Source organism: Panulirus ornatus, chromosome 46 (genome assembly GCF_036320965.1).
Source record: "Panulirus ornatus isolate Po-2019 chromosome 46, ASM3632096v1, whole genome shotgun sequence".
NCBI lineage: Eukaryota > Metazoa > Arthropoda > Malacostraca > Decapoda > Palinuridae > Panulirus > Panulirus ornatus.
The window spans coordinates 39,997,168-40,013,615 of record NC_092269.1 but is presented as its reverse complement, the minus strand read 5'-3'; the positions used below and the strand labels follow the sequence as shown (position 1 = coordinate 40,013,615).

The window sequence follows — 16,448 nt, the reverse complement described above, 5'->3', positions numbered from 1 at the left end:
GAGTGAGCGTGTTAGTGTCAATGTCTGTATGCGAGGAGCCTCCTCACGCGTCTGATGATGATGATGCTGCCAAGGCCTCCAGCCGTCAGGGGCTGTCAGTGTCTACCTCGCATCATGACACACTGAAACACAGAAGGTAAAGAGAGAGAAAGGAACATAGGAAACTTTATGTGATAAAGAATAACGGAAAAGTACCTCGGTAAAGGAGAGGAAGTTTTATCCAGCGCGATGCGTGAGCGAGAGCCTCCCGGAGGAAAGTAAGAAGGGAAAGGGAACGAACTTGAGCTTGACGGGAGGAAGGGCACCACCTGCTCGGCCTGTAGTCTATGTGGTATTTCCAGTCAGTTTAAAGATGTGGTGTATGCATACGTCAAGAGCAGTGGTTGAGCCGTTCGCTCGGCAGTCTCCTGGTTCAGCGGCAGTTAGTATCAAATGTTCTGTCCATTAGACACTGAACCTAACCTTCTCATACAAGGTGGAGCAGGTGGATTTTACAGAGTGGCTGGAGACGGGCTCTTACATCTCCTGGAGGGAGTGGGTGGTGGCCCTCGGTTAAGTGACAGAGGGTGACCCCCCGTGAAAAGGTATCTCCTCTTGTGTTTATTATGATACTTGTGCTTGGGGATAGTACGTAGAAAATGGCAGGTGGTTCTTGTGAGGGATTTTAGAGGGGTGACTCATCTTACTTGTGTTCTGTTTATTACGTTGAATGTTAAGCCGCATCAATGGTTGTGTAACACACTTGACATTACATATTCAGAAGTAAACACATTTGTTCACAGTGGAACAGATGTCTAGGTGGGGAGCTGGTCTCGTAGGGACAGTACTACGAGGTTGTCTTCAAGGGTTCAGGTGTCGTAGTTAGAGGACTGAGTGATAACGTTGGAAAGACGCCTTAACCGAGGAGGTTATTACACAGAGCTGAGGGGGAGGTTAATGAGGTTTAGGTGTCACACTCCTCTGAGCGGGTCAAGTAACTATAGTTAACTGATTAAGTTATCATACTCAAGTAAAGTTACTGCACTCGTCCTCTTAAGTTGTGCTGAGTTCATGTTACGGCCTTCATGAAGCTAAGTTATCAAGTCGAGGTGGGTACAGTTACGGTGTGTGGAGGGATACGTTACCGCCCTCAGAGGGGTTAAGAACGGCAGAACTTGTGCTGTAAAACACAAACTGAATAAAATTCATGTTACACGTCTATGATTTTTTTTCTTGTTTTTTTTTTCAAAACAGCGATAAACATATTTTTTTTGTAACTTTTATTTTCTGTTTTTGCCATGTGTAAGGTCAGAATGGTGTGCAGAGCAGAGAGGAGTGAGAATAAAGTTATGGCTTGTGGTATATATCGTGTTGTACTTACTCCTGGTGGATGGTGTCTTGTGTAACATACAACCAGCTTACAAGATATGTCTACGTGGTGGTATGGCAACATAATGGAACAAAATATGTCAGTAGGAGAGTATGGTAATATGGCAGAGGGGAAGCGTTTACTGTTGGTGAAACAAATGGTAAGAAACTTCACGGTTTATAATTCTGTGTAATTTGATGTAGAAAAGGAATGAGTTAGTGAAAAATAAGAATGAGTGTGGAGTAATTCTAATGCATGGTAAGGTACTGACGAGGACATGTAATGCATGGTAAGGTACTGACGAGGACATGTAATGCATGGTAAGGTACTGACGAGGACATGTAATGCATGGTAAGGTACTGACGAGGACATGTAATGCATGGTAGGGTTCTGACGAGGACATGTAATGCATGGCAAGGTACTGACGAGGACGTGTAATGCATGGTAAGGTACTGACGAGGACATGGAGGAGAATATGATAATAATTAAGGACGGCAAGTTGCTCGCCTGAGAATTTGCCTCGCAATTTGACAGTTTTCCGAGGAAAATGTCTCCCATCCCCTGGAGATGTTACGAGGTGAGAGACCCCGGGAGACGTCTCCCTGGGAGTCTGCTACGTGTCATGGGAGAAGCCCCAGGAGACGTCTCCTAGCGTCTGTGCTTCGTAAGATGGAGGACAGAAATCGGGGAGATGTCTCCTGATCATATTCTGTCATCTTCATCCATCTTATATCATTAATTCACAAGCGAGAGCACTTGGCTCTGCCTGGGATGAACACTTAACTCAGCTGTACTTCTACTTTGACTTTATTAAGTGAAAGTATTGACGACTCTATTCTGAGATGATGACCAGCGTGGTCCTCGTAAATTTACGTAGATGTTATGAGCAAATTTCCTCATAAAGATGAAATATCTCTCTCTCTCTCTCTCTCTCTCTCTCTCTCTCTCTCTCTCTCTCTCTCTCTCTCTCTCTCTCTCTCTCTCTCTCTCTCTCTCTCTTGACGTCACTTCCTGGTCAATATTTCCGTGGGGTTGGAAGAAGCTCATTAATGGGATTAAGATCAGGTCAGAATTTTCCCCCTGAGGCAACGTATTCCCCAGAGGCCTGAGGAGGGGAAACCTCTTGTGGTCGACCTTCCCCCAGAGGTGCCTCTCTGTGTTGCATGTTGGCCTGTATGCTGTATGTTGGTCTTTATGCTGTATGTTGGCCTGTATGCTGTATGCTGGCCTGTATGTTGGATATTGGCATTTATGTTGTATGTTGGTTTGCGCGCGCAGCAGCTGCTGAATGTCGTATGTTGTGGTGTATGTTGTGAGTTGGTGTGTACGCAGTGTGTTCGTCTGTGTGGGAAAACGTTTGTCTGTAGGTACCATACATACGTTGGCCTGTACGGCTGTCTTAAATTTTCCTCAAGCAGTTCACCTTGGGAAGCTGGGAAGATAGATAGGTAGATAGATAGATAGATAGATAGATAGATAGAGAGAGAGAGAGAGAGAGAGAGAGAGAGAGAGAGAGAGAGAGAGAGAGAATGTCCCAAATCATTTTGAGTTAAATGGAGATATGGAGGCCCTGGTAGTGGGGGTAGGGTTTACCTGCTTTAAGGTATGTCTGAGACTCCGTTTCCCGTCTTCCCAGGGGGGGGGGGGATAACCGTGTTATAGTTCCTTGTGTAGGGAGGGAGCAGAGCTCAGCATGTTAACCCATTCCTGACTGCTGGTGAGTGTGCTGGTGTCATCAGTTGTTTTAGGCAGCCTCCTCTGGCTTCACTAGGCTCAGGAAACGTGATGATGTAGCACAGGGAAATACCACATTACATTTTCTAACACTCTTTAGTTATATATGTATTGTGTTGTGGGATTTGAAAGAAGGTCTCTTTACTGAAGACTTTCGAATGACGATCAAATATTCCACTGTTGGCCTTTACTTATATCAAGAATATCGTCGGTTAAAACTTGATTTCATTATATTTCCATATGAACGATGTTAAATTGTTTATTTTCTAGTATTTTGTTTGTAAAGGACTTCAGTATTCCCCGCTCTGTATCAATATCTATTGGATTTTACAGATCGAGAAATAAAGACATTCCTTTTCGGAGGCATTAAAGAGAATAGAATATTGTTGACCGGGCCTCTTCCAAGGATGGGCAGGAGACCAAAGATGTTATTGGTTGGGAACCACCAGCATTAAGACAAAAAGGTGGCACATCCTCACTGTACAGGAAATTGACAATACCAGGTCACTCACTGGATGTGCATAGCACGTACCTGCAAAACTTGATACCCTGTTGACCAGACTGGAACGGCACGACTTATATATCTGTTTCACACAGTCTTTGAAGATCAGGTCAAAGGTCAGCCCGTCATCGCCCATGGCTTGTACCACTGTTTTTAGTGTGACTGATCAGTACATAACCGTACCAAGAAAAGTTAAACGAATTTCAACCGTTGTCTGTGTGAAAGTTTATGATAAATGTTTGGTAGATAATGATTAAGATATATATAAACTTTTACCTTTAGAATATACGATGAAAAAATAAATAAACAAACACCCATGGTCGAATACATCACGTGAACATCGTAACAGTAGGGGCGGGGTTTCCTGTGTCGCCCGCCCACTTGCGGGTCCACCACCTTAACTGTCCACTTACCCAAAGAGACAAGTCTGTCCAGGAACACCACACATCTCTGTCCCTCTGCTGAAGGACATGACGCCTCTTATGCTACCTACTAACACCACGTGTTTGTCACCTGCGTTTCATAATGGTGTGGAGATGAAGGGTAGCATCAGGGCTTCGACACTCGTGTTGAGGTTGGAGACGCCCTCATGACCACCCTCTCGCATCTGATGGCTCCAGTAATGATCTTTTTTGTTTTTTTTTTAGACGATTCCGAATGTTTGATACTCTCATCTTCCTTCTGTCGTGTTCTTATGATTAATCATTTATCTATAGTCTTTCGGTGAATCTGTGTATCTGGTTGTTGGCTTTTATTTTTGCTGCGTATGTTTCGACGAAAATGTCCATATGTATGACCGATTGTATAATGTGTTTGGTTTCCGGCGACTGGTGTTGGCTGCTGGTCGCACGGAATGTCCCATATGTTGTAAGACGCCCACAAGACCCGGCCAGGGCGGGCTTCCACACACACTGTGAAATGCCTTTAAAGTGTTATGGTCTTCGAAGGCCAATAAAACGAATCCTCAAACTCTACTTCAACCGCCATGATCCCAGGTTTCCTACTGCTGAATGACCTCTTTTAGAGCTGCCCTCCAACTGTTATTGGAAACATTAGGTTGGGCATCAGGTGGTCTTGCGTTTTTGTTTTCTGGCGACTGTGATTAACGGAATCACATGGAACGCCAAAAAAGGTGGTACAGTTATCTTTAACGGAATTGGCTGTTTCTTTTAGCTTGATCGAAAACGAGGATAAGTCATAAGAATGGGATTTACATATAAAAGAATATGTAGTTCGCTCTAGTCGTTAAATATGTTTGGGTTGCTAAGGAGCGGTGCGAAGCAGCTGGGAGGGTGGTGTGGCAGCTAGCCAGGTGGTAGAATGCGCCCGGCCCAGCAGATCAATGGTGCGCAGGAGTGACTGTCATGCCGGCGCGCTCAGGGAGGAGTGTAGTCTCGCTCCTTTACCTCAGACACTCGCCACAGCTGACACGGAAAACTACTGCACCGTAACCCTTTGCTGGCTGTCCTGCTACATATCGGGTTGACAGTGTGGATTGAGTGTAATTTAGGAGCAATTCGGTCGTTTAGCTAGGACTGAAGTGTTTGATACTTGGTGAACTTTTGAAAACCACGCCCTTAGCAGACGTGTAACTTGTAGTCTCCCTGGTTGAGACGCGGACCAACCAGCAGCCAGCCCGCGCGCGGCAACCACTTCCCGCCCATACTGCGACTACTGAATACCGCTCCAGCTGCATATCTCTGCATTTTACCCTCTTTCCCACTGAAACATCATGTCCGAGGAAGGTAAGCTGATCAGATATGTGTGTTACTCTGTGTTTATATACATTGTTTCCCCATTCTGAGTCAGTTAAGACGAAAAATTCGGTGAAATATCCGTGGCCAACTTGCTGGCTGCCTCGTGGCCTTGCCGACTTTAGGGCGTGGCAGCACAACAGGTTGGAGCGCAAACAAAGAAATTCGGAAAATTCGAAATGAAGCTTGACTGTGTTGGTAAGTCGTTTGGTAGTGTCAGGTATTTGGTGCTGGTCTTGAATGTAAAATCTTGTAAAAGTTAGAACTTCAGTGTAGAATATGGTTGTCGCCAACACGCCAGATACCGGTTACATCCGTGACCGGCAAAGGACACGAAATGTAGACCAAAGTTGATGTTCGATCAGGTTTTCTTACTATGAAAGGCTGCTTGTCTGATCCATGGAGAGATATCCCCGTTGAATATTGCCTCTTCGCCAGATGGTTTAATATACCGTCATAGTTGAAGATTAGGAAAGTACGATTATTGGGCAAAATTGTAGTCCCTGGTACAGACGCACAAAGCTCCAGCCAGGTCCGTGACTGTAAATGATTCTTAACCAAAAACGACGACATGGAACACTTGAAGAGATCAAGCACTGGGTCATCAATGGCCACTGACGTATTTATTGGTAATGTGAGGTTCATTAGGAAGGCTGAAAGAGTAGGTGTATTAAGGTATTGCTTATTCTAGCGGTACACGCTTAGGTATGTCATCATTGATGACATTTCCACAGTAATTACTTCAGGACAAAGTGGTACATGATAGATTTATATACGTTTGGGGTAATTTTCAAGTATGACAATGTGCTACTCGCTTCCCTGGGTTGGATGACAGATGAGCCCAGTTATGACTCGGGTAGTGACGTGCGTAAATTGCCAAAAAGCTCTTGGTCAAGATATTCTCCCCTGTGGATAGTCGGTCCAAAGTTTATTTTCATGGTAAAGGCAGGTTTTATTGTGCTCGTAGTTACTGATTACTTTGAGCTTGTATATGTTGAGATTCTTAGACTTGCTGGTAGTTTTCCCCGTAGAGAACAGTTTTGAGAATAATCAGCCCAAGTAACATATGATTGTGAGCAGTAAGCAAGAAAAGCCTGGAAGTTTTAATCTACTTATCAGCGGCTAACTTCGTTACAAGCCAGTAGGTCCTTTGTTACTTGCTCTTTATGCGAGATAAAATCTCTTGGGGAAAGTATACCTGGCTGTTAGTGGAAGGCAAGTACGTATTTCTTATCAAAACTTTAGTATTTGCATTGGTTTATGTTGGTGTTAACCCTATGGGTGATGAAACTAGACCATTGATTGTAACCCGACTTTTCGGGATATATCAAAGTTCAAGCCTCAAGATATGTACTTTCCTGCTCAAGAATCGTAATGTTGAGTTTATGAATCATAAAATCGTGGTCGGAGGCCATACCGTCTTGTTTGAGGATCTTATCATTGTACTCAGTGGACGTACCGTCAGTCTTAATGGATTAATGTGTATTTGTATGACCGGTCATTTCTCTGGACACGCCGTCAGTCAACAGGAGTTTGTAAGTCTCATATATGAGGTGAGGAGGTTGGAAGCTATTCATTTCAACATGAGTTGTCTTCGCGGGTCACTCCTGCTTGCCATGGCTGGAAATCGTGTGGGCATTTAAAAATGGCGAAAATTAAAGGGCCTTGAGTATTTCCATAAAGGTGGTCTGGCATATAGTAAATTTGTTCTCGATTTGCATCTCCTGCCATTGTTTTAGACAGATGATTTTAAAGGCATGAAGATATTGCCAAAGGGAAAGATAATCAAATCGTGTATATAGAACTGATTTGACTTTTGATATTCTTAAAACTGTGCGAGGGTGTGAAACCTGTATTGAAATCATCCCGAAGTGCAATCCGTAACATGTAGATATTGCTTGTAACACCTGAAATAAATTTACAGATGCGAAAATCGCCGGTTGTAGTGATAATACAGGAGGTGAAGGGCTGGTGTGATGTTGGGAGAGCAGCCATTTGTCTGGCGAGTCATTTGTTAATGATAGAACTCAAGATGACCCATTTCATTGTCATTTCGAAAAATTCGTCTGCTCGAATTTCAAATGGTCAGTTCTGGAGGTTTATACAGGTTTACAGTAGTATTGGTTTGTAAGTTGGAGGCTCCAGTCGTGGGCAAAAGTCCACATCACGACCTGCCCTTAATTGAAATTATATATAGATATAACCCGTTATGATTGTAAAGTACCAGCAATACATATTATATTTTTGTGATATAGTTATCGATCGATATCGATCGTGGTGAAACGTAAGTAAACCAAATTTCTTTTGAAGTTTTAATCAAAGTAAAGCTGTGAAAATACTATTCCGGTTTTTCGTTAATCAGATGTGAATGAATCATTTTTCTTTGATCCGTTAATGTTGGTTCTGATCATGACTTACTCTGAGCGAACCCTTCATACAGTAGATGAAAGGAACAACGGAAAGTATTTTCATGTACTGAAAAGTGAATTTTGTATCTGAATAAAGTCTGAGGAGCCAGACGCGCATTTGGGCAAGCTTCCTGTACATAATTTCGCATGAAAATTTTTAAATTTTTCTGAGGGGGCGGTGGGTGTTGGAGGGGGAGTGGGGATTTTTGAATGAGGCGGTGCAGGAGGTTGTGCGTGAAGGATGTTGGAGGAGAGATGCATGTGTACGGTGAGTGTGTAGGTGGGGGTCTTCGCCAGCCAGCCAGCCAGGCAGGTGGGTGGGAGGCACGAGCGCTGAAAAATGTCTGATTACGTCTTCCGGTGTAGTGCGAGTTGCCAGCTCTTGTGTTCTTGGTTTGTATTTCCTGCCCTGGGAGGTCACAGTGCTGGATGGCTGTCGCCTTCTCGCCCGCACCATGTCAGGGGCGGGTATATTTTGTGAGCATATTTTCCGCGTAGATTTGTAGTGATGACGTGGGTCTAGTCGCGAGGTGCCGGCGCGGCGGTGGTGGGGGGGAAGGGGAGTCGTCTGCCAGGCGTTACTGCTGCAGAGGTGACTCTGTGACGTGACACAGGTCGTGGTGGGAGGAGGAGGAGGAGGAGAGTGTGGTGCCCCGGGCGGGGCGGAGTGCTGGTGGGCCGGGGTGATGGTGGTGGTGGTCGTCGTCTGGCGGTTTGGGGGGGAAGGGGAGATGGTGACTTCGGCTGGGCGGAGGGCTGGCAGTCTTAAGGGAGAGGAGGGAGGGGCGAAGGGATGGTTTCTCGGGTTGGGTGGAGTACTGGAGGTTGTAGGGGGTGGGAGGGGAGGGGGGTGTTCGTTCTTAAAGAACACTGGGAGAGGCTGCACTGGTGCTAGTGGGGGGTAGGGGGGGCGCAGAAGGGGTCATGCGAGTGTGGGGAGGAAGAACTGTGTTATGGGAGATAGGGGGGTGATAAAGGACGGGTCGTGGGGGGAGATGATCATGCTGGTTGTGAGGACGAGGTACCGGGGGAGATGGGTCGTGGGGGGCGGCGATCGTGGTCGCCATTTAAAAGGGGATAGCGCTAGGAAAGTCTTCGAGTACGGTTGTGTGGTGGAGGCTGCACGGTTGTGTGGTGGAGGCTGCACGGTTGTGTGGTGGAGGGTGTACGGTTGTGTGGTGGAGGGTGTACGGTTGTGTGGTGGAGGCTGTACGGTTGTGTGGTGGAGGGTGTACGGTTGTGTGGTGGAGGGTGTACGGTTGTGTGGTGGAGGCTGTACGGTTGTGTGGTGGAGGCTGTACGGTTGTGTGGAGAGTCTGCCGCTGGCGGGCGTCTGGTGCGCGTAATTTGCCGCGTCAGGATGGGCGCTCAATCCTTACCCTAATGTAGGTAAATTTTCATGTTATATTCATGGTATTGACTTGAAAATTCCAAGACCTCCTCGAACTGTTCACTTGTTTAGAATAGTTTTAGGATCCGAGTCTTCATTTATAAGTGATTTCTGAGCCACGGAATGGGTTTCGTTGCTCTGCTTTGAATTCAGTCCAGTTACCCGTCGACGGTGAAGAAGAACGATTGGTTATCATAAGGGGACAGTGTAATCCAGACTGAAGCGTGACCAGGACGCAAAGAGCGAATATTTCATCTTTCGTGTTTTAACTCATATTTCTCGCTGTGATACCCAGCATATTTAACTACACTCTTTGCTGCTATCATTTTAGGTCATCACTCGTAATCACTTCTAATTAGGCCTTTTCCTTCCCTTGATGATTAACTTAGCTTATCATATACGGGTATATTATTTTTTTCCTACACAAAGATACATTACTTTGTTTTGTCTACTATAATTCCATTTGCTTTATCTCTGACCAATCCATCAGTACGAAACACTTTGAATCTGAAGTCGGGCTTCCCTTGGCTAGGGTTATGTAGATGCTGGGTGTCCAGTGGGTGGATGCGGGGTTGGGGCTGTCAATATGGCATATGCTAGCGTAAGAAGCATATACTCCGCTGTCATTACCGTCACTGAATAGAGAAATAGCAGTCATTAGAGGCCGAGGAATGAACCACATGGTACCACAGAGGTAAGGGTAGGCAAAGTAGTACAAGGGTAAGGTAGGTAAGCCATGGGCACTTGCGTAAACGAGCGTCGTGCGACCTAATGTGCTACAGATGGACCAGTAGGAATCTCTGGGACGTTACTACACAGCTTCCTTCACGTACTTATCACAAGGGCAAGTCATTAACTTGGAAGCATCACCAGAATCCTGATTACCAAGCGGGGCCCCGCAAGGTAGCCTGCTGCTGCTGTCGTTACCACATAACCTACACAGTCATGTCCTGCAGCAGGGGACGGACGTGGACGTCTTGTACGCCGACGAGGTTGCGTCACGCTCGCTCAGCACACCAACCTTGTATAAAGGGAAGGTACGAGACGTGACAGTGACATTCGCTCCTGTTAATCAATGGCCACACACTGGAAACACTGAGGGGAAAACTGTGAAGCGAAACTGCAGCAACACAGATATTACAGCAGAAAGTTGAGAAGCCCACGAAGATAAACTGGATACACAAAACATGACACATCTGGTCCCCACGGATGTCTAAAGGCCGGAGAGAACCAACTCATCCATCAGTACATGTAGTGAACACTTCTCAACCTCCGGTACTTGCCTTTCTAAACCAACTCTCATCATCACCACTACAACACACGCACTTCAGCGTCCTTGACTGTGATTCACGCACGAGCCCGCCCATGTTCGAATCCAGGACGCAGCAGTCAGCCCAAAGCCAACCTAATGCGTTCATCCTCCCCTCGGCGTTGGTCGATAAATGGGTAGCTGGCATAGGCTGGGGTGTGTTCGTGTGTGTGCACACACGAGTAATGACTTGGTACATATATACAAGGTAAAGAGACTGGGCAACTGTAGTTTGCTTTCTCCTCGTAACACAGGTCAGCAATCACACACACCCAGCGGTGTAAACAAAGGCAGCAACGCCAGGTACACCCATTATGCGACGGTATACAAGTATGACCTCAGAAATACATCAACATACCTCATACATACACTTCAGTAAACGTACATCATATAACTTTACGCTTTCTATCTGTCTATTTTGGACTGTCCAACCTCTTCCCTTTTTTCCCCCACCGGGTTGGGGGTGTTGCCGGGCGTGGGGTGAAGATTGGGGGAGGGGAGGGACGGCGTTGTGGAGTATGGGGGAGGGGGAAGGGCGGTGCAAGCATGAGTCATCATTGCCACTCTGCTCCCCACGAGCCCCTTTGACACGCACGCTCCTGCTGCGCTCCGTCCAGCACAGTCTGCTGGATCAGTATAACTCTTGGGGGGATGGAAAACCAAGCAGGGGATAGCTCACCCCCTTGACTCATCTCACATTTTTCGAATTATTTCACAAACAAAAAATGAAAGCTAAGGAAAATGTAGATGGTACGAGTTGCCAAATCCATTTTTTTCGCCGTTGTTGACTGAAGTCGAATATTTCTCCGTGACGAGAAAGATCAGTCGAACCCAGTAGAACAATGATGGTAGTAGGACAAGTTGGAAAAGTCACAACTCAGACTTCCTCGTTGTGAATCGCTAAACTCTGCTTGTCGGGTTGCAACGTTGGCAGTGAAATGTAAGTGTGGTGACGCAGGGGCTGGTGTAGGCAAGCGTTGTCACTGCGCGGGATGGCGTTAGTGACAACACTGACCATGTTTCTGATGATAGTTGTTGTAAATTCTTAAACCTCGGAGGTCTCGTGTTAAGCTTATTGTTACACAATTTTTCTCGCATCTTATTGTAATGTTTACTCTCGTTACTCCGTATTTAGTCCTGTAGTTTTTACGATAGTTATCGCTCGATGTTTTCCTGTTTTTTTCCCCATTTTCCTTCATCCTTTCGCACCTTTCCTCTCCCCCCTTTTCTGTAATTACTTTTGTAAAACTATTGATATTCTCAACTTAACCTTTCCTGTTTCGCTCTTCATTTTTTCCAGTTTTATCTTGTATTTTTCCTTCGATTTTTTTATTCATTTTTTTGTGTATGTTTATCTTGTGTGTGTGTGTGTGTGTGTGTGTGTGTGTGTGTGTGTGTGCCCCCTCTAGGCGTGAGATCATCGTGGGTGAAGTATTGCCCTACTTAGTCAACCTTGACTGGTCGTTAACATTAATTTAACCTCTCAGTAAGCTGGCGTCAGGTCGGCTCACAACTCTCCTTAAGTCTTAGGGTAATCATCATTTTCCTGCTGAAGTGAGTGACTTACGTCGACTGGTTAATCCTCCCGTGCGCCCTCACCTCCGTGGCGGAGGATTGCATCACATCGTCAATAAGAACATTATAAATGTCTGAGATTATTAGTTAGTTTTTATTGTTAGCCAGGTACCCGTTTTATCGACCAGTTCTTAGGGGTGGATGAACAGCTGGGTTGACTGTGGACCGACTGCCGTAGCCAGGATTCGAACCTGTGCGCTCGACCGTGGTAGGGCGGCCCGTGAATGCGTCACGGCCAGAAACGCTAATGTCTACACCACGGGAGTCCATTGTTGCTTGTTGCCGTCTTGTGCTGGTTACTTGTGTTGGCTGGCTTGCTTGTGGATGTCAGGCAGTTCCTGCTATTGTTCACTCATGACGTAATAACGTCCTAGCTCACGTATGCCGTAAGGAACGTGTCACTTCCTTACACACGTGTGACTCATTCACACTTGGTGTACTTATCCTCCCTCCTACTGCCGTGTTCACACACACACACACACACACACACATATATATATATATATATATATATATATATATATATATATATATATATATATATATATATATATAATACAAAGCATGGCTACACGACCCTGGTATGATGGCCTGGTACGAAGACCAAAGCATCGTACACAAGGGTCGTAAGGTGGTGGTGAGGTGATGAAGATGGTGCTCCGGGTCTTGCCATGGTGAACAGTCGTCGGCTTCTGACGTGATGGTATTTTCCATCATATTTCCAGGAGCATCTCTGTTGTACATGGGATTTAATGCGTGTCCAACACGGTGTGTGACCTTCCTGCTCCATCCTCTCTCTCCATTTCTCTCTTGCTTCACGCTCCCTTCCCCCTTGCTTTTCCCCTTTCCTCATCTCCATCTCCCCTCCCTCTTCATCCTGCCTTTCTCCCCCAGCCTCTGCTGCTGCCGCCTGACGAAGGCGCGGCAGTAAAATTCCCAGCTGAAGGAGTTCGCCACGACGCGAAATGGCTCATGTATCACCGTACTGAAACCCGGCTTTATTTACAGCCGGTGCACAACCCTGATATATACATTCCTATATTAGAATTTGGTTTTACGTATTGCCACTTTGAAAAGAATTACATTGCCTGTATGGATCTCGAAATCTTACAGAGCCATTTTGGAAACCATGCTTTTACATGCCTATATCAGGATCCAGAATTATACACATGCTTTAGAAACTGGTTTATGTGTTGCCAAATTTGAAAACTATTATAAATCTATTATGCAACTATGCCTCTTAAGGCATATTGGAACCCACAGTAACGTAGAGCCGGTCTGGAACTGTATGTATCACTAATATAAAAACTGGATCTATTCATAAGTGTCAAAGTAGATCGTACACATGTGTGATTGAAGTGTACTTAGTCTTGCAGAAACCGCAAGGGATCACCATTACAGAACCCCGAATTACACACCACCGTTATCGAACGCAAATATTTATAACTGTTATGAAAACCAAATATTTAACATCTTGGAACCCAAATATTTATTCCGTAATATTTTGAAACCCAGATATTTATACCATCAATATTTTGAAACCCAGATATTTATACCAACATTGTGGAATCCAAATGTTTATACCATCAGTATTGTGGAATCCACCTATTTATACTCTCAACACTGTGGAACCCAAATATTTATAACATGAACAGCGTGGAACCTCGTCTTGTGTGTGACTGTTGTGGAAATCTGAGACCAATATTCTGTTGCCGAAAGGAACTCGACACTTTTTTGTTTGAAGGGTTTGGGAAAGTTGCCTCTTTTTTTTTTTTTTACGACCTGGTCTCCAGGAGCTTTTGTTGTGGCGTGTGTGCGTGTGCTGGCTTCCTGGCCGGTGGATTTTAAGTGAGGGATGTCGCGTTCAGCAAGACCAGCTGGCGGGGGTTATCTCAAGCCCTGGTATGTGTAGGTTTTTTTGAAAATGTCCGCCGATGTCACCTTGTGTAGTGAGTTGATATTCCTGGGCCATGTCGTTTGGTTATACACAAGAAAGGTTAGTTAGCCCAGTGAGTGTAGAACTACCTACCCATACGATACAAATTGGGAGTTAGTGAGTCTTTGTATTACGGTAGTTGACGTTGCAACAAACGAATCTCGGGGGCTCTGGTGGAGTTCTGGGCGAGGTAGGCGGCTCACAGCCAGTCGAGCTGGTCATCTTGCCCTTTGGGGCTGGTCGATAAATGTGCAAGTGGCAACACGAGTGTAAAACTCTCCTCTCGGTACACATATAGTAATCACACCGCGTCATGATTGTAGCACAGCTTTTTTATATTCCTCGTGTATGTAAGTAACGGTAGCGACTGAAGTAACCAGCTGACGGTATTACCAGCGACTTGTTAGCGAGCCCGTGTTAACTGGAGTTCATCAGAGGGTTGAGATGTGGCCCGGTCCAAGCGGACGGCCTCTGTACCTGACATTCCATGTACGCCAACATCGGCTGGCTCTTGTTTCACGTTCTGTTCCTCACTGGGCTCTTTACCTGGCCTGCCTGCCGTACTGGTCTTGATTGCCTGCCTCTGGCCGCACGTTGGTTGTTTCGTGTCCTTTTGCTTGGTGGGTTGACTTGCCTGGCTTGATGGGTTTGCTTGCTTGGGTCGGTGCGTTATCTACCTCGGGTCGCTGAATCAGGCTTGCTACCTTGTCATACTACCTTCCCTTGTTATTCAGTCCTTTGTTTTCATTGCCCGTAGTGTATCACATCAATGTCCCATTTCATATGTACTTTCTCATTTCCGTTGATATTTTCTGCTGTCCTACGATTGTTCTCTGTTGCCTCTCCTACTGTTCGTCTGGCTCAGTCTCCTCCCTGAGACGCCTCGGTACCCCAAGACGCTCTCATAACCCCACTCCCCCAGCCTCTCAGACGGTGTTGCTGTTGCTCGAGACTTTGATAAGTGTATTACAGAAGAGGAACTTTGTGGTCCTTGGTGAGCGACGCCACCGGTGTTACGTAACGGAGCACAGTACACGAAGTGTGACGTACGCTGTGTTACAAGGTGGAGTATTGTGCATGTATCGTTACATACCTGTGTACACTACACGTAAAGTTACATAACGGAGTATAGGACAAGTAACGTTCCGTAATGGAGTACAGGATAGATGATGATACATAAGTGAGTATAGCACATGTACACTTATACAACGGTGCACAGTACACTTGTTTTTTGGCTGGAGTACATGGCATCCTGCTCGCATAACAGGAGCTGGGAAGGATTGTACCAGAGGGCGAGGGAACCAGCAGTCTCTCCTACACCGTCCTGGAGTGTACTAACTGTACGAACAACTTGCATGTAACACAGCGCACAGATCTTGACACATGTGTTGCGCATGTGGGTTTAAAGAGGCAGAGAGACTGGGAGAGGGCGATGGAGAGTGGCTGGGATTGCTACCTGCCTCAGGGAGAACCAATACTGGCACACTTCGGTCGCCTGCCGTCAGATGTTTCTTGTTCTTTGTGTTCCCTCGACTGGGGGCCCCCTGGGCTTGAGGGCCGTTCACCCCCTCGTGCTTCACTTTTCCTCTCTCTCGGTCAAGACGGTTTTCTTCTGCTGTTCTCTAGTTGTGTATATAATAGTTCAGTCCATTGTTTCTCCCATATTCTTTGTGTCTCTTCCTCCTCCTCGGATCGACGGTTGTGGGAAGTGAGCGTGGCGGCCGGCTTAGGCACAAGCGTTGCTCAACAGACAGAACGCGCGGTGAGCATTACGCGCTAGCCCTGCCGACCCTAGAGAACTCTGTACGTAGAGCGTCCATCATCACGTCTGACTGTGGCAGGTGGTGGTGGTGGTGGCGATCGTGGTCTCCTCCTGGGGTTTGGTCGTGGTGGTCGTCCGTATTCTCCCTGGTCGACCAGGGACATTGTTGGGTCGGGGATGCTGCTGCTGCTTCGCATGTCTCCCGGCGACCCACTTGGAGCGAGCCTCCTGAACCCTGGTTGTCAGCCTCCGGCCGCATGGATGCTGGATGCCAGCCTTCCCTTCCCTTCCTGGTATTGTTGTCGGGTTGTGTGACGGTAATACAATCCCCGCCGGCCTTCCTCGCTAGCTCTTCTCGAGACAACTTCATTCCAGTATGTCTCTCTCTCTCTCTCTCTCTCTCTCTCTCTCTCTCTCTCTCTCTCTCTCTCTCTCTCTCTCTCTCATGGTGGCTGACACAGTCCCTTTCTACAAGGTTCCCAGCACACTCGCTCGGCTGGTCATCCTCGTGCCTGGTGCCTCACCTGCTTAACATCCGTCTTAGAGTGGCCCGTGTTTTGCCCGTTGCCACCACCTGGCTGATGAGAGTGGCGTAGGTGGTAGGTGTGACAGGCCGTCTTGCCTCGATCATTTCCACGATCCACCTTCTTAACGTACTTGTTGCCGCCTCCCCCTCCCCCCCTTTCCTGAGTCTCTCTTCCCCCCCCACCTGTTTCTCTTCTAACGTGTC

At 46.5% G+C, this 16,448-nt stretch overlaps 1 protein-coding gene across 5 annotated transcripts in view; it reads left to right on the top strand.

Annotated features, from left to right (window-relative positions):
- LOC139763286 (uncharacterized) overlaps positions 1-16,448 on the top strand; it is a 407,190-nt gene that overhangs the window by 351,342 nt on the left and 39,400 nt on the right. Inside the window, exon 1 of one of the 5 annotated variants that reach the window (XM_071689251.1) lies at positions 4,926-5,329. The exons of 3 other annotated variants lie outside the window; for them this stretch is intronic. In XM_071689251.1, the coding sequence (XP_071545352.1) occupies positions 5,317-5,329 (13 nt within the window). In that variant the 5' untranslated portion in view covers positions 4,926-5,316. Of the gene's footprint in view, positions 1-4,925; positions 5,330-5,502; positions 5,537-16,448 lie in introns of those variants that run through there. One more of the 5 variants, XM_071689248.1, reaches the window with a different exon arrangement.